The 27,301-nt window shown below is 40.9% G+C and overlaps 1 protein-coding gene across 1 annotated transcript in view; it reads left to right on the top strand.

The window, feature by feature from the left end:
* PDXK (pyridoxal kinase) overlaps positions 1-27,301 on the top strand; it is a 77,516-nt gene that overhangs the window by 21,407 nt on the left and 28,808 nt on the right. The window contains exon 2 of the mRNA XM_067466722.1: positions 16,512-16,566. Coding sequence (XP_067322823.1) covers positions 16,512-16,566 — 55 coding nt within the window. The remainder of the gene's footprint in view (positions 1-16,511; positions 16,567-27,301) is intronic.

Genomic DNA, 27,301 nt, shown 5'->3' on the forward strand with positions numbered 1-27,301 from the left:
AATAGACCACATCAGCTCTAGATGATTAAATATGGTTTTCTGTGGGTGAGCAGATGGCATATGTTCTGTATCAGAAACTAGAGATGATGTGGTCTATCCAATGCAGTTTTCTGAATCAAAACCCCAAATAAGCAAACTGAATCTGAAGTTGACCAAAAACTGATTTGTAACCCTTTTAGTAGAGTGACCCCTGGTCAAAGTGGTCCTTGGTCAAGTGGTCCCTGGTCAAAGTGGCCCCTAGTAAAAAAAAAAAAGGTTGGGAACTACTGATCTACACTGTAAAATTAATGCAATTTGGCATCACTTTTACTGCCATGACTCAATTTTACGTGATCCCAGCAATTGTGGTTTGATGAAACAACAACACTCTTTGGCAGGAAATGCTAAATACTTTGTAAAATTACAACTCCTATGGTTTAAAAGGATTGAGCCATGGAAGTTAAAATAGTGTCAAACTGCATTAATTTTCTAGGGTAGATACCCCTCAGGACACTGGATTCAAATCCCAGGTTGTCCACTGGGTGACCTTGAGCAAGTCTGTCCAAGCCTCAAAGGAAGGCAAACACAAAGCCCCTTTGAATAAAATCCTACCAAGAATCCTTGTGATAGGGTCACCTTGGGGTCACTATAAGTCCAGAAATGACTTGAAAGCACTAACAACAAAGTAGAAGTGATAAAGCTAACATGAGATCTGTAAGAAGTTCTGTATCTTGGCTTCTCAGAGATTCCAAACTCCCCTTTGTTCCTACTAGGATGTTGAAATCAATCTCATCCTGAGAGAATATCACTTTCCTCCTTAGTAATATGTAAATAAATAAAGAGCCTCCCTCCATGAAATCTGTGTGACTACTTTGTTTTCTCACAGTTTTATGCCTGTAGTAACACATTTCTGCTTGCCGTAGGAGAAACATCTGCTGTTTTGATAAAAGCCTCATAGACTCAAATGTGGGCTAGGACTATGCCTCCAGAAATAGGAAGTAAAGAAATGACAAGTTAATATTTTTAGATGACAACTCTCAGATTCCCCCAGTCAGCGGGGAACTCACATTCAAAAAAGTAAACTTTCTAACCTCTGCAGGTGAGCACTAGCATTGCTTTCTAACTTTTAGAATCAGATTTTGCACCAGTCAGCAGAACACAATTATGGGGCCCCTTTCATATACCCTTCATATACAGTACATCCACCATATCCATGGAAAATATGTTCCAAGACCTGTATATCCATAATGTCCCAGAAACCCCCATGGATACCTGAATATTCATAGGGCAGATAATAGCAAACCCTATATTTTGACTACATCTAAGGTGGATGCATATAATCGAATCACTCTGCAGGATCTAGAGAGGCCCACAAACACTTCTGTGGGGAACATCTTTTTAACATGTGGGTATGTGGAACTGTGGATAAGAGGGCTGTACCATACTAAAACATTATGGTATTGCAATTCTACTTTAAACTGCCATGGCTCCATCCTATTGAATCCTAGGCTTTGTGACTCTGAGTGGCACTAGATTTCTCAGTGAGAATTCTAAATACCTCTCCCTAAACTGCAAATCCCAGGATTATATTGGAGCAGTGATTCTCAACCTGTGGTCTGTGGACTACCAGTGATGGGGGGGGGGGCTGAATTTGATTCGGGGGGCGGGTGAGTCTGAGCAAAAGGGGTCTACCCTAGCAAAGCTTTTGTATCGTTACCCCAATACCCCCATGCTTATTGGATATATTGAGTATGGTGATCAGATCATGATATGAATAAACATAACAGTTTAAATAATGCACCAATAAGGCCTTCTCGAAGACCACCATGAGAATTTCGGGGGGGGGGCTGAAGCCCCCCAAGCCCCCCCCCCCCCAGCTACATGCCTGCCAAGAACCATTTCAGCCTTATAGCTGCCTTCAAAGGGCCAGTTATGACCGTAAGATTGTATAAACGTAACCTTTCTAACCTGACACTGAAAACCTTGTGGGCCACATAAAATGATGTGGCAGACTGGATTCAGCCTATGGGCCTGGTTTACACACATATGCTCTAGATGGATACAAGTTCCCACCATTCCCAGTTAATCTGACCAGTGAAAATGACTGATGAGAATAGCAACAAAAGAGTTCGAGATTCATCTGAATTTTGTTGTGTTTTGACAACAACTCTTCTAGGCTTTTATTGGCAAGATTTGTTCAGATGACATTTGCCATTGGGTTGAAAGACTTTGACTTGCCTAGAATCCTAGCCCAGCACTCAAAACTAAACTTTTTAAAATATTTAAAATCCACATGACTGATCCAAACAGTATGTACTTTATTAAGAAGAGAAGGTGGCATTGAATGTATTTTTGTGTGGTTCTGTATCTTCTCTTGAATATTGCCAACAGGTAATGTTGATAAAGTTGCTGCCCCATCTTCAAATTTCTCTGGTTTGGCAACTGTGAATGGAAAAACTGGTTCCCATCAAAGGGGTTGCTGACTGCTATCTGATTGTAGTAAAGCAGGATTCAATTTTGAAGCTTTATTGCTGAAGGCAAGGAAGAAAAGGTCAGTCTTTTAGATGTCTATCTTGGCTGGTAGCTAGCCATGTTGACTGGGAGATTCTTAGAATTGGAGACCAAGATACAGTAGGTCTTTCGTATTCTCGGGGAATAAGTTCCTAGCTGGACTGCAGTTACCTGAAGCGGCAGATATGTCTGAACATCATTAAGCTACCCAAATTCCAGTCTCAGCATACCGTTGAATTGTGCTGCAAGACCTAGAGATTGCTACAGAAGTATCATAGTAATGATAACATTTGGGTCAGCATATCATAGAATGATTGGAAGGATCTAAAAAAGAGAGTCAATTTCCCCCAAATGTGGATAAGTGAAACTGCAGATATGGATTCAGTTATAGGACTCTTACTATATTTTCAGAAAGTGTGAATGGATGCATGCGCTTTCCCCATGACCTCCAATGGTGTTTCTGGAATACGAGCGGGACTCAGCTATGTAGGTTACTGACTGACATATTTGGTTCCATTGCCAAAGAGCTTAAATTTAGCAACCTTTGAACCTTAGATCCTTGAACAATACTTCCATAGCGTGATCACAAAACCTCTCTTTAATATTATAATAATTTTGCTATACATCTGGATGGACAGACTGGAAGGACTGTTGATGAAGAATCTGATGTCTTTTTGGAAATTTGGAACTTAGTTCTGTCATTTATTTCAGTACTGGACAATCATCCTCCCAGCCCTCATGCATCTGTTGGGGTAGATGTAATCCTAGCCATCTTCATTCAGGTTACATCTTGGTATTTCTTTTAACTGTGTGGAATTCAACTCTTAAGACACACAGTTATATCTGTGGAGACTTAAATCTGGGCAGCTGTTTTTGGACAATTGTGATCTCTTCAAGGTCTAAAGAGACTACATGAATCAGCATTATTTCCCTTTAAACCCTGAATTAGGTAGCTCAGAACCTTTCCTGGCATGATGCATTATTGTTGCTTTGTTTCTTATCTGAAAGACAATTGACTATCCACAGTAATACATTATTACTCAACAAATATATCTCCTACATCTTAATGAGATTTTGGTGCCTTGCTGTATCCTTTTAAACACTGCCAAGCTATTTGGTGCCTTTATATTACCTTGATGGGCCATGTTAAATAACGGACACCAAGAAATTGGGTTGCACCAACTTGTGACCCATGATGACATTTATGTTTTGGTATGCAATTTCTCTCTGGCTTTCAGAAGAGTTAAGCCTAGTTGAGAAAACATGTTAACTCTTCCCTGGCTGCTGCTTCTTCTTTTCCCAAGTCACATGTACAACATGTCTAAGCCAAACTGGAGACATTCGGCACTCTAAATCTCAGTTTCTGGTCAGAGCTTATTGATTTGGATTTAACTTTCTTCTTTACATATTTTGAAAGGGCTTTTAAAAACTCTGCCTAAGTCCTCAGGAGTGATCCATCATGCTACAGTGGTTTGAGTGTTGGACTGCCGGTACATCTCTGGACATTGCTGCTTGATTCATAGTCACTGACTACAAATCATCGACAGTCTTTCCCACGTCTTTTCTTTCTCTATACCTTAACTAACATTTATTAACAAGCATTGTAATAGTGCTGTAATGGTTTCAGTGTTGGATTAGGACTCTGGAAGGCAAGGGTTCAAATCCCAGTTTGGTCATGTAAACCCACGGGGTGACACTGGGCAAGTGACATGCTCTTAGTCTCAGGGGAAGGCAGTGAAGAAGAAAACTTGACAAAATAATAATAATAATAATAATAATAATAATAATAATATTTTGGAGCACGATACTCCTGGCCTCACAATCGTGTTAAAAAACCAAGTATGGATTCCAGGCAACAGCAGGATTGAAGAGAAAGAACTGGAAAAGCTGACACAATACGAGGATTTAAAGATCGAACTGCAAAGACTCTGGCACAAGCCAGTAAAGGTGGTCCTAGTGGTGATCAGCACACTGGGTGCAGTGCCTAAAGACCTTGGCCTATACTTAAACACAATCGGCGCTGACAAAATTATCATCTGCCAGCTGCAAAAGGCCACCTTACTGGGATCTGCACGCATTGTTCACCAATACATCACACAGTCCTAGACACTTGGGAAATATCCAACATATGATCCAATATAACAGCTAGCAGAGTGATCTTGTTCGCTGTGGACTCATCTTGTTGTGTTTCAGATAACAACAACAACAACAACTTTATTCTTGTACCCTGCTTCCATCTCCCCGAGGGGACTCAGGGCAGCCCACAAAGTGGGTCCATGATAATTTTGCCTTGGGGTCTATATCGATATGAAACAACTTCAAAGCAAACAACAACAAGAAGTGCTAAAAAATGAATTCACATTCAAATGAGGAATTATAATCCCCCAGAGGAGGCATTCATATCTGGATGTGGGACAATGGTATAAATTATATTTAAAAATCTGGCTTTAGACTATGTGTATCACCATCTCATTAATTCTACTTGACAGTTGCAGGAAATCTTGGGGGGAAAACTCATCTCAGCTATTGAGATGTGCAGTTTAATAAGACAGAATCATCATCCCTTGTATCTAAAAATGATTGTTGCTTTTTAAGCACAATTACTTTCCAATGGTCTGCGTCCTTTTCAAAAAATAAAATATTAATCTTCCTGTAAAAGCCTTGCCTTGCCTGCAGGACAACACTGGCTGCTTTATAGTAATTTCAGTAAAAACAGACATGGAGAAAGCCTAAGAGAAGTGCTGTGTCTAATTGGATTCTGCAGTTCCTGTCTGGAAATTAACAACTAATCTGCCATTGTGAAGCACTGAAAACAGGCAAGTTTATTTAAATGTGCTCTCTTAAAAGCTGTTATCAGTGGGTTATGTGGTGGGCTAAGACACTTCATATGTCTTAGGAATGTTGTGGTGAAAGAGCTGTGAAATGAGCCTGCATATATATATATATATATATATATATATATATATATATATTATATAGGTCTTCCAGTTACCTGTCAACTTATGGTGACCCCATGATTTTCAGATAATTTTCTTGAGCAAGGAATGCACAGATATTGTTTTGTCACTTCTTTCCTCTGCAATATACTCTACAGCATCTGATGTTTGTTGATGGTCATCCATTTGTTTATATATTTTACATATTTATCTACCCCAAGGGGGATTCAGGGCAGCTTACATATGACAATTATTCAATGCCTTAACATATAAAACCAGTAAACTTAAAATCACTTGAATTAAAACTAATGCATATTAAACATTTTAAATTGCATTCAGTGTTAAAATCACACCATCCCAAATTATAGTTTAAGGCCTTCAACCCCAAGTACATGCAGTCCCTGAGTTACAATTCAACTTACATAGGATCCCTAGTTACAAACAGAGGTGAAACAATAGGAAGTGATAGTAAATCTACCCCTTGGAATGGGCCTTCAATCCTGGAAGAGTTATCATGGGGAAAAAGATGTCTTAAGCTTTATCACCATTCCTTGTTTCCATGACAACTCCAAATTTTCAAAATCTAGTTGTCACAGGGACAGAAAGTGAAGTGAAATCTTCTAAACAGGGGCACAAATAGCAAAACAAACGTTACAGGGGGACTAACTTCCCTTATGCTGTCCAAAACTCTCTCTGTGTGTGTGGCTGGAGTTATACTTCAAAATGTACCTGTTCTAGGCAAAGGTAAAGGTTTCCCCCTGACATAAAGTCCAGTTGTGTCCGACTCTGGGGTTGGTGCTCATCTCCATTTCTAAGCCGAAGAGCCGGCATTGTCCGTAGACACCTCCAAGGTCATGTGACCAGCATGACTGCATGGAGTGCTGTTACCTTCCCGCCGGAGCGGTACCTATTGATCTATTCACATTTGCATGTTTTTGAACTTCTAGGTTGGCAGAAGCTGAGGCTGACAGCGGAAGCTCACGCCACTCCTCAGATTCGAATCTGCGACCTTTTGGTCAACAAGCTAAGCAGATTAGCGCTTTAACCCACTGCGCCACCAATACCATAACATAATCATAACATTATTTGACATTTAATAGGCTTTTCTTTAATCCCATCTTTTTATCCAAAATTTTCACTTACCCAACATTTTGCCGGCCCATGTATGTTGGATAAGTGAGACTCTACTGTACATAAATCCTTTGGCGAGTTTGCAAATTTCCGCAACCGAACAAGTCTTGCAATTGTAGCAACCTCTTCCTTTAATACTCAAGCTTTAGATTGCTACCCAGCCTTTTCCTCTTGACTGGAACTGAGTCCCCCAGAATTGGAGAATTTGTACCTATGTTTCTCTCGACTGGTGATGACCCATGAAGGCTAGAGACTCAAGGCCAGGCCCTTAGATTTGGACTCTAAACTTCAGACTGTTTGCTCACAAAGCATGTGCTCTAACATTCACCTATGGGCTTTCCCCTGAAGGACCTTGGCAGGCTAGGAGTTGGAGGGAGAGGAGGCAGGAGCACTTGGTTCAAAGGCAGGAAGACCTGTATCTTCATCCTTCAATTTCCACACTTCCTTCTTCCATGCCTAATCCTGTTTCACATATGTGTTCAGCACTTTGCTTATGTGTTCAGCATACATTAAGTAGAGTGATAAAATGCAGCCTTGCTCCACTGCCTTATCAATTGGGAGCCATCCTGTTTCTTGGTATTCTGTCCTGCCAGTTTTCTCTTGTTCTGAGTACAGATCACACATCAGGGGAACCAAATGTTGTTGCACACCCTTTTCTTTAAGTGTGATCCATAAGTTGTCTTGATTTTGCCATTTTCAGTCCCTTCGGGGAGATTGGGGAAATGAGGAGATTAGGCAAAAAGCTATAGGTGCTCTATTGCAACCCTTTCTGGTCTTGGCAGTCTGTCTTTTGTCTAAAGGGATATCTATGACATGACCTTCACATGAAATCTTACCCTTATGATATGAAGCATATGCCAAAAGCTATTTGATGCAAGATAGTTTGTTGTATGTGAAAGAAAATAGTTGCCTAGGCAACATGCAGCCTTCTAGCCATGGCCTTCTTTTGCATGCATATGAGTGCACTCATACCCTGGTTTAAAAACTATGGAAATATTTTGTTTGATTGTGATTTGAGCGAAGTAAGAGTTGGAACACATGCAATTTGAAGCTTTCCAAATTATGCACTAGCAAATGATGCACATGTTAATCACTCAGCTCTCAGATTCAACAATTGCAAGGCCAGAAATAGAGATTATATCCCTGGCTTTGCCTCTGTGTCGGCTTGTATGCCTAATGTGTGTACAGACTGAATTGCAAATGACTAACGCTTCCAGAAAGAAAGCTTCTTCAAATATAAAAGGATAGAAATGACTCAGCGTAATCCATTGGCAAAGTGCTGAAATGTGTATGAGAAAATGTCGCTTTCCAAGTGAATTCCACACTCCACTGAAGTCAGTGGTCAGCCCCAGGGCCAGCCATACCTCTGAACAAAGTGTTGTGACAACATTGGGCAGATGAGTTTGGATATCGTGAATGGGCAGCAAAGAGTCACTATTTTTATTGCTAGCCAAAGGGGGAGAGAGGTATGTTTGTAGAAATTTCTGCCAGCTTCTAAAATTTGTCTCTGCTTTTGCTTCTCTGCCTTTCGATGGAGGGAAGGATGCCATGTGCAGTTACACTCTTGGGCAGCATTGGGCAGCCTACAATAGTTGTGTTTACATACAAAATACAAATGCCAGCTAGATTTAAATTTGTATGCATAACTTGTTAGAATGGGTGGCCCTAACCCAGAGGGGAGTAAGTACTTCTTAAGTCCCAGTTTATTTATTTATTGTGTCAAGAGCGAAGCAAACAGTTGTATTGCATTTTTTAAGAACCCACAAAGTTTGCAAACTTGGCATTCTATTAAATGTCCTTTGACCAGTAGCTGGACACTTGGAATGCCTCTGGCATTGCTATAAGAAGGTCCTCCATTGTACATGTGGCAAGGTTCAGGCTGCATTGTAGTTGGTGGTCTGTGGTTTGCTCTTCTCCACACTCGCATGTCATGGATTCCACTTTATAGCCCCATTTCTTAAGGTTAGCTATGCATCTCATGGTGCCAGAGCGCAGTCTGTTCAGCGCCTTCCAAGTCGCCCAGTTTTCTGTGTGCCCAGGGGGGAGTCTCTCATTTGGTATCAGCCAGTGATTGAGGTTCTGGGTTTGATCCTGCCATTTTTGGACTCTCACTTGCTGAGGTGTTCCGGTGAGTGTCTCTGTAGATCTTAGAAAACTATTTCTTGATTTAAGTTGTTGACGTGCTGGCTGATATCCAAACGGGATGGGCTGGAGATGTCACTGCCTTGGTCCTTTCACTGTTGGTTGCTACTTCCCAGTGGATGTCAGGTGGTGCAATACCGGCTAGACAGTGTAATTTCTCCAGTGGTGTGGGGCGCAGATACCCTGTGATAATGTGGCATGTTTCATTAAGAGCCACATCCACTGTTTTATCGCGGTGAGATGTGTTCCACACTGGGCATACATATTCAGCAGCAGAGTAGCAAAGCGCAAGGGCAGATGTCTTCACTGTATCTGGTTGTGATCCCCAGGTTGTGTCAGTCAGCTTTCGTATGATATTGTTTCTAGCACCCACTTTTTGCTTGACTACATGGAGCGCCATTACCTTCCTGCAGGAGCGGTACCTATTGATCTACTCACATTTGCATGTTTTCGAACTGCTAGGTTGGCAGAAACTGGGGCTAACAGCGGAAGCTCACCTCACTCCCCAGATTCGAACTGCCGAGCTTTCATTCAGCAAGTTCAGCAGCTCAGCAGTTTAACCTACTGCACCACCGGGGGCTTCAATCTATACATCTGAGGACAGAAACTTAGGGTGTGTCTACACTTCGGAATTAAGGCAGTTTCACACCACTTTAACTGCCATGGCTCAGGACTATTGAATCATGGGAACTGTAGTTTTTAAAGGTCTTTAAATTTTCTGCCAAGGAGTGCTGGTGCATCCTTCATCTATAATATCAACTCAGTTGTCTTCATTCTCTAAGGAGAGAACTAAATTGTTAGCACAGGCTTTTGTACACTAAGATGCTATGAGAGCCTTTGTCATATCAGTAGGAAAAGTTAGTTATGAGCAGCCTATATTTCATTACTTGCAGTATGACTAATTTTCTTGGATTGGAACCGGTATGTGTAGTAGATAACTATTGCTGAGGCTTGAATGATCCATGCAAATTGTAATTCCTAAGACGAAATTCCATCTGCAGTAGAATTCAATGGAGGAAATGGAGGTGGACCTTTGATTCTGCCAACCCCTTCAAAATACCTATGGACTGGGACAGAGGACTGGGAAGAGGCTAGATCAGGTATGGGCAAATTTGGGCCCTCCGGGTGTTTTGGACTTCAACTAATTGTGGGAGTTGAAGTCCAAAACACCCGGAGGGCCCAAGTTTGCCCAGACCAGGGCTAGATCTTGGGTTGTATACAACTGGATTCATTTGCAAGTTTCCATTTTCACTGAGAACCCTTTGGATTGAATTCAGACAATGATACATGAGGCAATTTAAACCTGCTGTTGTACAACCAGTAAATGTTGTGGTTTTGTTGTTTGGCTATCTGTATCTATTAGAAATTGCAGTAATGCTTCTTTCCCTTGTTTCTAATGACTATTTAATCAAAGCTATATATCAGTGCAAAGTGGACAATTTCCTCCCAATAGTGACATTGTCTGTTTAGTATGAAGATGGTATTTAACTTAAGTGTATGGAAATATTTTCTCTTCTGGGAGTTTAGGCACTGTAATTGTTTCCCAACACTTTCAGTATCTCTGCTTCTAAGATTTTGATATATAAACTGGCTGAATTCCAAATAGTTGTTGAAAGAGCACATCTTGCTTGAAATTACGCGAAGCAGGCACATTGTACAGTACAACATGGAGCATATTGACTGAGGGCATAAAGTCATGAGCGCATACTGTGTGACAGGTGAAGAATTCAGTCCCTGGCTAGAGGGCATTCATCACAAAGCGAAAGCCTGGAAGGCAATCAGTGATGGTTTTGATGTGGCCTTTATTGCCTTTTATCATGCAATAAGCATAGTTACTGCTTGCTTTAGTGAACCGTGACAAATGATTACCAGCTTGACTTCTTTCTTCTTCAATTAAACGGTGTGAAATGACCATATGGGTCTAGTTCCATAATTATTTGGTCATTCCGCTCAGGCTTTTAGCTGACTTAACGTTGTTATGATTGCTCACAATTAGAGGTCACAGCAAAGGAAGTATACTAATTTTGGCAGAACATGGGTTTTTTTGAAGATTAGTGCCATACTTTAATGTTAAAAAGTAAGAAAAATCAATTAGAAAAGTTGATCTAGATAATTTTAGCTGTACATAGGTTTTGTGTGTGTGTGTGTGTGTGTGTGTGTGTGAGGAGCGAATTGAGAATCTGCAAGTCGCTTCTGGTGTGAGAGAATTGGCTGTCTGCAAGGACAATGCCCAGGGGATGCCCGGATATTTTTGTTGTTTTACCATCCTTGTGGGAGGCTTCTCTCATGTAACCACACGGGAAGCTGGAGCTGACATAGGGAGCTCATCCACACTCCCCAGATTTGAACCTCTGTCGGTCTTCAGTCCTGCCGGCACATAGTTGCACATATGGCACATTTGAATCAATGTTAAATATGGTCAGCTTTTACTAGCCTTTACATATATCATTCAGGCACTCGCTGTTTTGCGGGTTTTTGCCTTCCAGTTTATGAATGGTTGCCGTTGCCCAGAGTGGCATTATAATCCTGCCTCCTGGCAATGATGGAGTGTGGAAGGGGGTTTCACCCTCCCCCTCGGGAGAGAGGCAGCCAATCAAGTGAAATTGCAAAGCAGAGATAGCTAGCAAAAAAAAGGTGTGCAGTGCCTTTAAATCTCTCCTCACTTCTGCCTCACCCTCGAAACACTATATACATATATAGCATCCCTACTTTGTGGATTTTCACTTTTCGCAGGTGGTCCTGAAATGTAACACCCGCGTTAAGTGAGGGAACACTGTACTTCCATCATTGTGGGTGAGGGTATACTTTGCTTTTGAAAAAAGATTGTAATTGATTTTTTAAAAAGAACATTTCATAATTATGAACTGTAGAAGGGAATGCTCAAGGAATATACAGTGAGCCCCTTCCACATTCACTGAGGTAAGGTGTGCAGGACTCCTACAAAAGTGGAAATACAACAAATGAGAATAAATAAATAAATAAATTTAATTTATACCCGCCACCATCTCCCAGAGGGACTTGGAGTGGCTTCCAAAGCCCTCAAAGGTGCAAACACATAAAATACAAAATTGCGGATACAATAACATAAAACAATAACAGCTAATATAAATATCTCACTTCACAAAAACCCCTGGTTAAAATTAGTAAAATACAGCAATTACTGCAGGTATAAAACAACAATAATCAATCTGCTCATTTACTTTTGCCCAAGAAAACACCTCTCTGGGAATCTCTAGGTCTTCCAACACGACTCTGTGGTCAGCTTTCTCGTTGGATGACCTCGAGATTCCTAAAGATAATATTTTTTATCAAATTCGCAAAAAGGCAAACACTCAAATGTGGAGGATTGAGTGTATAACAAACCTTTAAAATTATAGAACAATGTTATCCACTTTGAACAGCTATCCCAACAGTGTTACATGCGTCAGAAGTGCCCTTTTGCTGGTGGAGAAGACCTCCATTGGCTGTGTAACTAAACCTAAGCACAGAAACTCCAAGGGAATAAATCTACTGCTAGTAGTTCTGCCAAATTCTTGATGCATTGAATCCAAAGTTCCTTACGCTGTTTTTTTTGATAGTTGGCATACGATAGGTAATTTCCCCCACCTCCACTGGTTTCAATGTAAGGTGAGCCAGTGCGGTGTAGGGATTTGTGAATTGGATTAAGATCTTGGGACACAAGGTTTCAAGTCCCCACTTAACCATGGGAGCCTACTAAGTGGGGTTGTTGTATGTTGTTATTTATATACTTTATTCCCAGCACTTTATTCCCAGCCCGGTCCTATAGTTTTATGTTCACACTAGCCCTTGTTCTACCCAACTAGTCTCAAATCTGCACATGCCCACTTTTTGGCTATTGGTTGTTTGTTATGTAGTTCATGTTTATGTTTTATATTTTATTGGTTTTACTGTTTTTAATATAGTTGATTATTATATGTTTTTAATGTGTTACTCTGTAACGTTTGTTTATATTGGGCTTGGTCTGCTTGTAAGCCGCCTCGAGTCCCTTTGGGGAGATGGAAGTGAGATATAAGAATAAAGTTATTATTATTATTATTATTATTATTATTATTATTATTATGTTTTGTATACTTAGTTTTTCTCTCTCCACAAGGAGACTCAAAGCTGCTTACATTAAAAGCATTTCAATACAAATATACAAACATTAAAACAAATTAAATATAATTGGTATTTTAAAATTTTAGTTAAAATCCATAAAAACATATTAAACATATTAAAATTAAAAACCACAGCACCCCCTTGCATCTTTCTTCTTCTCTCCCAAAAGAGACATGCTGGACATGTCATGCGAGCACATGACCCATGGGAAAGATGAAAATGTTCAGTACATAGAAAGCTGCAGGAAAAGAGTATGGCTACCACTGGATAAAGGGAATCATGGCTCTGAGTTCACAAGACCTTAGACAAGGAGTTCTTTGTAGTGTGAAATTCATAGACAGGCCATAAGTGGAAGTTGTATTGATGATATGATTGGCAGTCATGTTGTTGTGTAAATGAAATACTAGGTGGACCAAATGAGTGGGATTGTTGTCAGGAATGCAACAGGTAGGGAATGGTGAACATGATCTGAGGAAATTGCTTCCCTTTGCACTCTATACACAACTGCTTGGTGTTACTGATCATGTTTACGATCATATAAAGATTATATGTATAAGGCTCTTCTCGAGTCATTAAGCTGACATTTATCATATCAGAAGCAAATTGAGAATACAGTAATAGAAAAACCATAAACAAATTTAAGAACTCGCCATTGTACTAAATTTCCTTTGATCAGAAGCTGGCCACTTAGAGTGCCACAGGTGTTACTATAAGAAGGTTCTTCATTGGGCATGTGGCAGAGTTCATACTGCATTGTAGTAGGTGGTCTGTGGTTTGCTCTTCTCCACACTTCCATATTATGGCCTCCACTTTGCAGCCCCATTTCTGAAGATTGGGTCTGTACCTCATGGTGCAATAGCTCAGTCTGTTCAGTGCCTTCCAAGTCTTCCAGGAATTTTCTCATCTGGTATCAGCCACTGATTGAGCTTCTGGGTTTTAACTTGCCACTTTTGGGTTCTTGCTTGTTGAGGTATTCCTGCGAGTATCTCTGTAGATCTTAGGAAACTGTTTCTTGATTTAAGTCATTGGCATGCTGGCTGATATTTGAACAGAGGATAGGCTGGAGATGTCAATTCCTTGGTCCTGTCTTTACTGGCTGCTACTTCCCAACAGATGTCAGGTGGTGTAATGCTGGCTAAACAGTATTTCTCCAGTGGTATAGGGCATAGACATCCTGTGATAATACAGCATGTCTTATTAAGAGCCACATCCACTGTTTTAATGTGGTGAGATGTATTCCACACTGGGCATGCGTATTCAGCAGCTGAGTAGCAAAGTGCAAGGGCAGATGTCTTCACTTTGTCTGGTTGTGATCCCCAGGTTGTGCCAGTCAACTTTCGTGTGATATTATTTCTAGCACTCACTTTTTACTTGATATTCAAACAGTGCTTCTTATAAGTCAGAGCACAGTCCAGATATTTGAGTGTGCTGCAATGCTCCAGTGGGATTTCTTCCCAGGTAGTCCTCAGAGCTTAAGATGCTTGTCTGTTCTCAAAATGAAAAGCACATGTCTTTGTTTTAGAAGGATTAGGAATCAGATGGTTTTCCCTGTAATAGGCAGTAAGAGCACCTAAAGCTTCAGAGAGCTTCTGTTCAACCACTTCAAAGCTCCCTGCTTGAGCAGTGATGGCACAATCTTCAGCATAGATGAAATCCTCTGTCCCATCTGACATTGGCTGATCATTTGTGTAAATGTTCAACATTGATGGAGCAAGCATGATCCCCTGAGTCAGGCCATTCTTCTGTTTTCACTGTCTTCTCTGACACTGGAGCGCAACAAAAAAGCTCCTGTTTAGTAGCAGATTTCCTGTGAAGCTGGCACATGAAACTTAAGAAAAATGGTTTCTGAACAGGCATTCCACAACCAGACTCTACCACTGATAAGTCACTTCCCCACAATGTATATAACCAAAGCCTGGGAAGTTTCCTTGTTGGACTGTAACTGCCAAAATCTTCTATTCCGTTTACCTTTCCCAAGCTCTGCTTTTTGTTGCCACCCAGAAAAGACATCTGAAGATATTAATACTCAAGCCGTGCCCTCCTTCTTATTTAGGCCCCAGGTCATAAAGTATTTTCAAAGTTCTTTGCATTTGTGTCCAGAAACAAAGAGGAAGCCACTAGAGCTGTTTTAAGGCTGTAAGATGTGTACCTTCCAGCCGTGCTAGTCAGTGATCTTATCCTTTTAATCGCTGCAATTTCAAAGAGATTTTTAGATTTAAAACATATTGCAGTAGTCTCATCAGACTATCTTGACTGGTGCACCATTCACAATGAAATGTCTTACATTTCTATAAGTCCATTATTTGAGAGCTTCCTTTAGTTTTTATTTGCTATGAGGTTTAAATGGTTTTTAAAAGAGCAAAATACCCCACCTTGGGGTAGTTCTCTACCACATGTGCTAAAATTACTGGTTGAGAAAAGGGATTGCGATGTGTACTCTAGTGCAGTTAGTGGGATTGTAGATACTCAGAATCCCAATGCTAGCTGTATCATTGACTGTGGCAGAGATAGACCTCCAAACCCTGGAATGACCTGGAATTGTCTTCCGATTTGTGGGAGGATATGGGAAGGATTCTTATTTCTGGCCCAACAGTATAACTCTGTACATGGAGGGGTTCCTCTCTTGTATGAACAAAAAGAAGTATAATATGACTGGCAGAAGCTTCAATTAATCTGCCAGCAAATTGCCTGAAAATGTATCATAGACAATTATTTCTGCATCCTTACTATTGTCTCCCCATGACTCACAGTGCTGTATTTAGTAGCTTTCCTTTTGGGGAGATTATTTTGTTTTACCAAAGGGAATAAAGGAGAGCAAATATCTTAAATGTCAGATTTTTTCTTATCGTATTTGCTGTGTTCTTTAGCAGCAAATGAAAATGTAGCATGGCTTAAGCATCAGATAAAACCTGTTCAATGTTACCTTCTTTGGTTCTGTTCAGTGTTCAGAACTGATATTTACCTTGTTTGGGATGTTGTAGGTTGTTTGGGCTATATGGCCATGTTCTAGAAGCATTCTCACCTGATGTTTCACCTGCATCTGTTGCAGGCATCTTCAGAGGTTGTGACCTCACAACCTTTGAGACGCCTGTCATAGATGCAGGCAAAATGTCAGGAGATAATGCTTCTAGAACATAGCCATACAGCCCAAAAAACTTATAACAACCCAGTGATTCCAGCCATGAAAGGCTTCGACAATATATTTACCTTGTTTGTATACACCACATGCACATACTACACACCAGGTTGTTTTCAGGGAGGGTTTTTTTATGTATATGCTACAGGAGGGGATATTATTATTTTCTTGGAGCATTTTAATGTTGGCTGGCTCTAGACCCTATTCCTTTATTATTCTCCAGCTGGTTCTCCTTTTAGGCCCCCCAGAATCCTGAGAGCTACATACTGTACTTACTCCTCAATCCTGTAAATTACAGCTGCAATGTGTCTTCCTGAAAAGAACAAAACATTATTTTTGCCTCTTTGTGCTCTACTCCTTGAAAATGAAATCTACTTACTCTTTTAGTTTGTCAGATAGTTTGGTTGCTGTTCATTTTTAAGAGCTCTTTAAATTTAGTCGCTCCATTTTTAATTTTTCAATAGATTCATGATGGGTCATGCAAATACAATGCTGTACTTCAGTAACAAGTGAAAATTCTGTTTAATAATCTTTGTTCTTCTCTTGTCCTGTTTCAGGTTTTGGGCTTTGAAATAGATACTGTGAATTCTGTCCAGTTTTCAAATCATACAGGTAAGTGGTATGTGTGAGAGAGAGTGTATGTGAGAGTGAGGGATTGCTTACATAGGCATTCAAGCTTGCTCCCTTTGAGTTGGCTCTTGGCTATCTTCTTGACATTTCTCCACTCTCAGTCAGTATTGTAGGTGAGGTGACAGTCCATTGTGGTTTCGGCCTGGCTGGACTATATAGGCTCCAAGCTGGCGCTATAGTGGGTTCAAATTGGCCTCGAATTTACTTGCCAGTATAACCACAATGTGGGAGAGAGAGGTGGATATTTGTGACTTTACACACACACACACACACACACACATACATATATCTCCTATCAGTCTTAGTTAACATAGCTAATCAGGAAGATTATGGAGATTGAAGGCCAACTTCTGTAATCTCTTTTTTGTCTGTCTTTCATCCCTCTCTTAGATAGAGCCCCCAATGGTGCAATAGGTTAAACCCTTGTGCTGGCAGGACTGCTGACCGAAAGGTCGGCGGTTTGAATCCATGGAGTGGGGTGAGCTCCCATCTGTCAGTTCCGGTTGCCCATACAGGGACTTGAGAGAAGCCTCCCACAGGATGGTAACACATCTGGGCATCTCCTGAGCAACGTCTCTACAGATGGCCAATTCCTTCACACCAGAAGTGACTTGCAGTTTCTCAAGTCACTCCTGAAACAAACAAAAAATATCTTAGATCAAAATATCCCAAATAACTTTCTCAAACAGCAAATACTGTTTACAATATTGAGATGCATGTCTGATAAAACAATCAGTCTTTAGAATTCTAGTATCTTATAGCTGAGAGCAACTACTATTGGAGCCTATCTGGGCAGCCCGTAGTATAGAGCTGGATACACCTACAACCAATGCCTGTCGGTGTATATGCCTTCAATTTGCCAATTGGTACATGTTGATCCCATGAATTTCATGGAGTTTTCTTAGACAAGAGATGGTTTGCAAAGTTCCTTCCTCTAAAATATAGTTTGCAATACCTAGTAATTGTTGGCAGTCTCCATTTAAATACTAACTATGCTTAGCTTCCAAGATCATATGGATCTGGTTTCTTTAAGTACCTGAAAATCCCATTGCCTTCTTCAAGGTGAAAAGGGCCTACGCTACACTTTAGCCCGAGCAATTGCAACTTCCCTTGCTCATCTTCTGATTACAGCCTTTCTCTGGGTTTACTTACCTACTGGACCGAACCAATAATGAAAGAGGGACATGTCAAGAAACCAGAGATGTCAGAAAGGTTGCACAGATATTGAGAGCTGTTGTTCTGCAGTGATGAAATGACCTGAGCTGAGCTAATTTGTAACCAGCAATTTTATTAGCGCTGTGTCTTGTAATTAAAGTGAAGCAGGGCATTCTCTGACCTTTTGCTCCCTGTGCTTTAATTTACACTGCTCAAGAGGGTGAGGGACCTGTGCCTCCCCGCTTTCAGATCTGCGGCTGCTGAACTCTGCCAGCCTTCTCCCGCTCCAGCTGAGGATCTGTCACCCTGCTCTGCTCTCCTCTAAGTAGGACATGGCAGTTTCTCAACAGAGCTGACTGTGACCATCACTCCTTCTGCTGCATCCTCTTTTGTTATGTCTGCTGCCAGTTGATTGTTGAAGGATAGAGGAGACCGAGAACGGAGTTCTTGGAAGACCTTTTCATGTAGTTTGTTGTTTTTGTTGTTTATTCGTTCAGTTGCTTCCGACTCTTTGTGACCTCATGGACCAGCCCACGCCAGATCTCCCTGTCGGTCGTCGCCGCCCCCAGCTCCTTCTGAGTCAAGCCAGTCACTTCAAGGATACCATCCATCCATCTTGCCCTTAGTCGGCCCCTCTTCCTTTTCCCTTCCATTTCCCCCAGCATCATTGTCTTTTCCAAGCTTTCCTGACTTCTCATTATGTGGTCAAAGTACTTCATCTTTGCCTCTAATATCCTCCCCTCCAATGAGCAGTTGGGCTTTATTTCCTGGAGTATGGACTGCTTTGATCCTTTTGCAGTCCAACGCACTCTCAGAATTTTCCTCCAACACCACAGTTCAAAAGCATCTTATCTCCCTTCGCTCAGGCTTCCTTATGGTCCAGCTCTTATATCCATAGGTTACTATGGGGATTACCATTGCTTTAACTATGCAGATATCCATTGCCAGTGTGATATCTGTACTCTTCACTATTTTATTGAGATTAGTCATTGCTCTCCTCCCAAGAAGGAAATGTTTTCTGATTTGCCAGTTATTTAGCAGTGCAATTGCCATAATCTTGGGGGTTTTTTTTATGTTTAACAGCAACTCAGCTTTTGCACTTTCTTCTTTCACCTTGTTTAGAAAGCTCCTCAGCTCCTCCTCAGTTTCAGCCATCAAAGTGGTATCATCTACATATCTAAGTTTGTTAATGTTTCTTCCAGCAATTTTAACTCCAGCCTTGGATTCATCAAGCCCTGCACATTGCATGATGTGTTCTGTTCTTTCATTTAGTAGGAGGTATTTTTATCTGAAAGGTAAGCTAGGTTAATAATGACTTGCCTAATGCCATCTAGTGGCAAAGTGACACGGTCATCTATCACTAGCAACCGTTTTCCATACATCAACTCCACAATATGTTTTGTTTTGGTTTTTTTAATGGTTCCTGCAAACCCACTTCTGCCTTTTATTTTTAAACTCAATATTAGAAACAATTTCTAATTGACGCCTGAAAAAAAGAGATTATTCTGTACTTGAATTAATGGAAAAGATGTTGTCATACTGTTTGTGACTCTCCAAAAAGTGTTCCTTTTCATCCTCCTGATGTATAGACAGCATTCTAAGCTGAAACCCCCAGAGATCTCCATTTTCTGAGATGCCTGGTAAGGAGCATTTACTGTATGATTAGAGTGAGTGACTCACCTCCCGACGACATTGTGCTTCACACATGACTAAAAGGGGCTGTCACACAACCTACGTGGCTGCTCTTTTCAACAAAAACAAAAAAGAAGAATTGGAAGTGAGGGATGGAAAAACAGTGTCAATTTCTCAGGCCTTTAATGTGCAAGAATGTACACATTTTCAGGGGTTTATCTGCAGGAAAAGGAGAGCTAGAGTAGACCCCTTTAGCCTGCTCTAAAGATAACTGGCATAAGATTCCTTATATATAACTAGTAGAACTCTGCTTCCTACACTTAAATGCCAGAGGCAAAGATACAGCATGGGGGACGCCTGGCTCAACAAGCAGTACATGTGAAAAAGATCTTTGAGTCCTTGTGGACAACAAGTTAAACATGAACCAACAATGTCATGTGGCAGCTTAAAAAGCCAATACGATTTTGGCCTGCATAAATAGGAGTACAGTGTCCAGATCCAGGGAAGTCATGCTATCCCTCTAATCTGCCTTAGTCAGACCACACCTGGATTCACACTGTGTCCAATCCTGAGCACCATGATTGAAGCGAGATATTGACAGGGTGGAATTTTTCCAGAGGAAGGCAACTAAAATGTTCAAGGATCTGGAGAACAAGCCCTATGAGGAGGCCCTTAAAGAGCTGGGTATGTTTAACCTACAGAAGAGAAGGCTGAGCGCAGACTTTATGGCCATGTATAAATATATGAGGGGAAGTCATAGGGAGGAGGGAGCAAGCTTTTTTTCTGCTGCCTTGGAGACTAGGACATGGAACAATTGCTCCAAACTACAGGAAATGAGATTCCACCTGAACATGAGGAAGAACTTCCTAATTGTGAGAGCTGTTCAGCAGTGAAACTCTCTGCCCTGGAGTGTGGTGGAGGCTTTTAAACAGAGGCTGGATGGTCATCTGTTGGGGGGTCCTTTGAATGTGATTTTCCTGCTTCTCGGCAGGGGGTTAGACTGGATGGCCCACAAGGCATCTTCCAATTTTATGATTCTCTAAGTAAGATACTATTTCAGTGTCTACTTCAGAGACTAACTTGGACCAGTTCCAATACTTGAATTCAAGGAAGAGTTGAATTTCTCACTGTTATTTTTTTTTTTTTTTGTTTTTGATTTTGTTATATTTGAGATCTAAGTGCTACAGCCAAACAAAACAAAGAGATTTTTGTATTTGGTAGAAAAGATTTGAGACTTAAAGGAGTGGGCATCTTGATGTTCAAAAGCCAGGACAGAATGTGTTTTCTAGCAGGTCAAGGTTCATTCTTAGCCCTTTTGGTTGCTCACTAACCATTCTGTGCTGTGATTCATGAGAAAAGTTCATCTAACTTATGAGGGACAAAGAGACCAATGGAACACTGATGAATAAAGAAAATGGATTCGTAAATTGGATGATGCAAACCCTGCTAATTTGACTATTATAAAAGACTGCTTTGGCAGTCTCCGCTCCAGAGCTGACCATGCTTGGTCTCCAAGATCTGTCAGGATTTGGTCTTATTCAGGGTATTTAGGCAAGATTGGCTTCCTGCATCATCCACTCAATTGGTTACAGGCCAGACTTTGATGCCAGCTTGCATTCTGTTTTTGTTTGTTTGTTTGTTTGTTTTTTGCAACTTTGCTCTTTGGTGATATCAATATTCAAATTAATAAACTCCTCTAATACTGCTGCTTTTCATACAGTTTCTTAAACTCTTTCAGTTTTATAGCTTCCTCGTGCACTGTCTTGGATGCCATCTTGATCTTGTTTTCAGAAAGAATGAATTGGTCTCTGCCCTTTTGGTTAGGGCAGTGGTTCTCAACCTGTGGGTCCCTGGGTATTTTGACTTACAACTCCCCAAAATCCCAGCCAGTATACCTGTTGTTAGGGTTTCTGGGAGTTGAAGACCAAAACATCTGGGGACCCACAGGTTGAGAACCACTAGGTTAGGGCATTCCCAATGTCAGGTCAGGTCATTATCACTTCCTTCAATCCTAATCTCTGATCACTACCTCAACTTTTTACAGCCTATTTATTCTATGACCAATAATCTGTTGGTTCTCTCCGAAGCATTACCTTTTGTGCTGTTTCTCCTTCTCCTTCTCTTTCTATTGTTAATTCTGCAAAGAAAACAAAATCGGGGATGCTTGGCTCGACAGCAGTACGTGTGAAAAAGATATTGGAGTCCTCGTGGACAAGTTAAACATGAGCCAACAATGTGATGCGGCAGCTAAAAAAGCCAATGGGATTTTGGCCTGTATAAATAGGAGTCTAGTGTCTATATCCAGGAAAATCATGGTACTGCTCTATTCTGCCTTGGTCAGACCCAGGCATGTAGCCGGTGGGGGGGGGGGGGGGGCTTGAGGGGCTTGAGCCCCCCCCCCCGAAATTCTCATGGTGGTTCACGAAAAGGCCTTACTGGTGCATTATTTAAACAGTTATGTTTATTCATATCATGATCTGATCACCATACTCAATATATCCCATATGCATGTGGGTATTGGGGTAATGATACAAAAGGTTTGCTAGGCTAGACCCTCTTTCACTCAGACTCAGCCCCCCCTGCACCCCCCCTGAAAAAAAATTCAGCCCCCCCCCCCCAAACGAAATCCTGGCTACGGGCCTGGTCAGACCACACCTAGAATTACACTGTATCCAGTTCTGGGCACCTCAATTGAAGGGAGATGTTGACAAGCTGGAATGTGTCCAGAGGAGAGTGACTAAAACAACCAAGGTCTGGAGAACAAGCTCTATGAGGAGAAGCTGAAAGAGCTGGGTAGGTTTAGCCTGCAGAAGAGAAGGCTGAGAGGAGACATGACAAGGGCCATGTATAAATCTGTGAGGGGAAGTCATAGGAAAGAAGCTTGTTTTCTGCTGCCCTGGAAACAAGGATGCAAAACGATAGCTTCAAATTACAGGAAAGGAGATTCCACCTGAACATGAGGAAGAACTTGCTAGCAGTGGAACTCTCTGCCTTGGAGTGTGGTGGAGGATCCTTCTTTAGAGGCTTTTAAAAAGAGGCTGGATGGCCATCTTATGGGGATGCTTTGAATGCGATTTTCCTGCTTCTTGGCAGGGGGTTGGAGTGGATGACTCATGAGGTTTCTTCCAACTCTATGATTCTATTAGTTCTTTGCACTTTCAGTTCATCCTTTTCTGAAGCTCTTGGCCAATCTGCAATCTGAAAGCCCAGTCTTGTTTTCTATCTCATATTTAGGGAATATCTATCTTTTGGGACATCAAGACATTGAATCTCCCAACTTGCATTTCCAGGGACTTGGCTGCGTTCATGTTCCTCTAAGAATAAATACCCCTGCAAAGGATCAAAAGTTAGATGATTTCAGTAGAAATTCAACCTCCACTCCTGCCTAAATTTAGTCGCCTTTGGGATGAGAAAGACAGGATAGAAATACAGTAAATAAACAAACAAACAAATAAAATAGTACTACTTTGCATGTTTAATATAAAATAAACATTATGTGTATTTTAATACACATTATAAATGTCTTCTTCCTGTCTTGATTCATTGCTGAAGCTGACCTATATCTCCTCTTCCCTGTTCAAGATTTTACTTTTAATTTTATTCTGACTTCTTTCTTCATTTCTGCTTTTCTGACTTTCTCGCCTCTTGATACTTACTTGAAAACCAAAGGCCTGCCTGAAGAAAAAAGTCTTTGCTTGCTGCTTAAAGCAGATGGTGGAGATTTTGAAATAGTTCAAGGCTTTTCATACCTTGGCTGAATCATTAATCAGAATGGAGACTATAGTTAAGAAATCAGAAGATTATGACTTGGAAGGGCAATTATGAAGAAACTAGATAAGTTCCTGAACTTATAAAGAGATGCCACTGAAAAGTAAAGGTAGCGTTTACCATTACGTTTCCAATTTCTGTATGCTTGTGAAAGCTGATAGTGAGGAAAGCTAATAAGACACAAATTTATTTATTATTTTATTTATTTCAAATATTTGTATCTCGCCCTTCTCTACCCCGAAGGGGGACTTGGGGAGGCTTACAGACTCAAATCAACTCATTTTGAAGTATGGTGTAGGAGAAGAATTCTACAGACAGAAAGACAAATACATGAGCCATAGAATAACCGAGGTTGAGAAGTGGAGGACGGTGAAGCAACAGCTCCCCCGGTGGCCGGAATTCAAACATACCCTAATGAAGCTGGTAGTTAAAAAGAGGCAAGTTCTCATTCTTACTCTAGAGGAGGCGCTCAGCTGCAGGCTGTCACGTGTGCTTTCTGGGCCTGCACACCACACACACACACTTTCTATGCTTTCTGGGCATACACACTCTTTTGAAGGCAAAGAGGAAAGAGGCAAGTTCTCGTTCTTACTCTAGAGGAGGCACTTGGCGGCAAGGTGTCCCAAAAGTCTCTGTACAAGCGGGAAATTAATAAATTCACATTATATTTTATATTACTTTAGATTTTAATATTTATATATTTATTTTTATATTTTCAGATATACAACATATAGATAATATTTTGCTAATTTTTGTAATGAATATTTTGTATATAAAGATACATTTAGCTACAATTTTCCATTTCCCCTATGAATGGCAACTTTTGGGACACCCTGTACTTTAGAGTCTAATGAATTAAGCACACACGTAAAATGACACTGTCTGTTATTGTACAACTGGCTTCAACTTGTAGAAGACATCTAATTCAGCAAAAACGTCGAACTTGAATTAAGCAAAATTTAAAATGCAAAGGTTAAACTTCCTGAGAAAAAAGGGCAGAACTGTGAATGTTTGTTTGCAAAAAAATTAAAAGATCAGCATGCTGTTAGCTCAGTCCCTCCTGTTGTTCACCATATGAAACTCTGCCCTTAAATGCTCTGTAACTTTTTCTTCTCTTCCTTTTCACCCTTCTGTTTATTTGAAAGTGTTCTTGGCAGTACTACTTTCCTTCTCTGAACTTTTGTACAATCAGAAACCTCAATACAAATCCTTCTGCAGGAAGGGGCCACAGAAAAAAAAATCTCCAATGAAAGCAAATATAGACAACCATTTTTTCCAGCTGATACTTTTTGTCGTTTATAAAGAAACCTCCCTTTTGTGCTTTCACTGCTGGTGAGATGTGGTTGGTATTCTGATGTCCCTTTGAAAGATACCAATTACCGGTTGAAAACACAAGGCTGTTAAGGCTAATCTATTTCCTTTGCAGTTGACTGTTTCTTGGACCAGAAAGCAATAGAAGGTATTGTTTTATCCCCCTCATTCACTTACAAGACTAACTACATCCAGAAATCTCAGTTCAGATAGAATTAAATTAATGGCGGTAAGAATCAGTCTCTTTATTTTCAGTGCCCAGACTGCATATTGCCATTGCATATCTATCCAACCTGGCACCATCCAAAACACATGGGAGGTAGCAGGAGAATGAGAAAGAGATGAAAAGGGGAAAGGCTCCCCCCCCCCCCCAAAAAAAAAACAGGGTATGAAAACCTGGGCAGGAGCAGTTTTTTACACTGCAATATTAATTGCTGGTCCTACATGGTTTATATTTTTGATATATCCACAGTATTCTCATTTTAGACTAGACATTAAACATTAAACGACTTGGGACCTGCCTGTCTTCATGACCACATCTTTCCCTTCGAGCCTACGCAATCTCTAAGATCTTCTGGGGAGGCTCTCCTCTCGCTTCCACTCCCATCTCAGGTGCGGTTGGTGGGGACCAGAGAAAGGGCCTTCTTGGTTGTGGCACCCCAGCTCTGGAACTCCTTCCCCAGGGAGATTAGGCTAGCACCCTCCCTATCCACATTTCGTAAAGAACTAAAGATGTAGATACTCCGTGTGCATTTGATTAGATAGTTCCCTGGACAGCTGGCCATATCTATGACCTAAGTCTTGTCCTTGCACCTTACTACTTTCCTATCCAAAGTTGTAATTATCTAGTTGTAATTATCTTATCCATTTGCTGCTTTATCACCTATGCACTTTACTCATTAGACCTACCTTTAAATTGTTGTGCACCAGACCATCCTCCTACAATGAGTCTTGAATTTATACTATTGACGGTTGTTCCTGATGCTTGTTTATTGTTGTTATAATGTCGCTTATGTTGTTTTTGTATTGATTATTGAATTTTCTAGTGTAATGTTTTAACTGTCAACTGGGCTTGGCCCCATGTAAGCCACACCGAGTCCTGTCTTGGGAGATGGAGGCGGGGTATAAAAATAAAGTTATTATTATTATTAGTAGTAGTAGTAGTAGTAGTAAGTGCCATGAATCTAACATTGGTTCTTTCCCCAGTATACTTAGAACAGTGGTTTCCAACCTGTGATCCATGGACCACCAGTGGTCCACATGAAACTAAAATATAGTCTGTGGCCTCACCATTACTATACCTTTGCAACAAGAGTGGCTGGTCTCGCAAAACCCTCTTATAGTCCAAGGATGATTAAATATGGTTTTCTGTGGGAGAGCAGATGATGACTACTGGATGGCATATGTTCTCTATCAGAAACTAGAGCTGATGTGGTCTATCCAATGCAATTTTCTGGAATCGGCACCTCAAATAACTAAACTGAATCTAAACTTGACCAAAAACAGATTTGTAACCCTTTTGGTACTAATGTTGGAGAGTGGTTCTTGGTCAAAGTGGCCCCTGGTCAAAAAAGGTTGGGAACCACGGGTTTAGAAGAACTTTCAAACCACTTACTGTTTTCAAATCCCATTAATCTCCTTTTAAATGCACACATATACATGCATACTTGTGCCCACACCCTCCCTTTTCAGATCTCATCATCCTTGAGGCAATTCAAAGAAAGTTCTGCAGCTTTTCAATATGGGGAGTGTTAGATGGGAGTTCATGGATGTCTGTTTCTCAAGCTGTTGAGTTGTCTGCCACTGCCTGCTGCAAAGAATTCCCTAAACAAGAAATCTAGTAATTGGCACAACCTAAACAAGAAAATGCACAGACCAGCTCCAAGACAGCCCAGGAGCACCACACAGCCAGCCAGAACAAGGGGGCATTGTGGTCATTCCTACAACCACAGTGTCTTCATCAGCAAATTGTTCTCCGGCAGAGGGTTGCTGTCAATGTCACATTTTTGGTTGCAAGACTGGATGCCATGGTTCAGCATTGCCAGAAATGCACAATTGGAGATATGGAGAGTAGATTGGCCTGAATCCAGCCTGATCTGACTGCCCACACCTCTGAAACTCTGAAATCACTCCAGCCATGAGCCATGTGGACGCCCTACAGCAGCTGATTGGGAGTCTGGGTTGTTTTTGTTGTGTGTGTGTGTGTGTGTTTGTTTGTCTGTGTAGACATGGCCTAGACTTACTTAATGCAACAGATTATAGTTGTTATAAAAAGAAGTCTATGCAGGACCGTGTGGGTTGTTAATTCATTAGTGATACAGCTAGGTTGTCAGTAACGGTTACCTCTTTCCAACAACAGATTCCTTGGTTAAGTGAGAGGGAAACCTGCTCTTCTCCAAGGATATGCTCTCCTTGAGTGCCTTTAGTGAATTATTAAATTCTGTTAATGATAGCACTTGACTGAGAGCTGCTCTTATGAGGACTCTTCTCCTGAATTTCTGCTTCATATAGTGGGCATGAAGGAACCCTTTTACTCCCTGTTCTCTACTTAATGTTTCTATGTACAGCAAATCTGGAGCAACCCAAGCCTGAATAGTACTATCAGTTTTTTGTAGAACTTTATTTATGCTTAGAGGACAATGGTGGTGATATCTTTTGCTTATGGTGGTTGCTAAGAGCAAGGCCTGTGTTGTATAGTAGGCAGAAATCGTTTACCTCAAAATGCTCTCAAGGGGCCTTTGGAGCATTTTGGCCACATTTTTTGGTAGAGCTTCACCTACCTGTCCCAGGTCTCCACAGAAGTTAATACTATCTCCTAGCCTCCCAGTTGACTGCCTTTGTGGTTCAGTAA

This window comes from Anolis sagrei, chromosome 3 (assembly GCF_037176765.1).
Source record: "Anolis sagrei isolate rAnoSag1 chromosome 3, rAnoSag1.mat, whole genome shotgun sequence".
In the NCBI taxonomy this organism is placed as follows: domain Eukaryota; kingdom Metazoa; phylum Chordata; class Lepidosauria; order Squamata; family Dactyloidae; genus Anolis; species Anolis sagrei.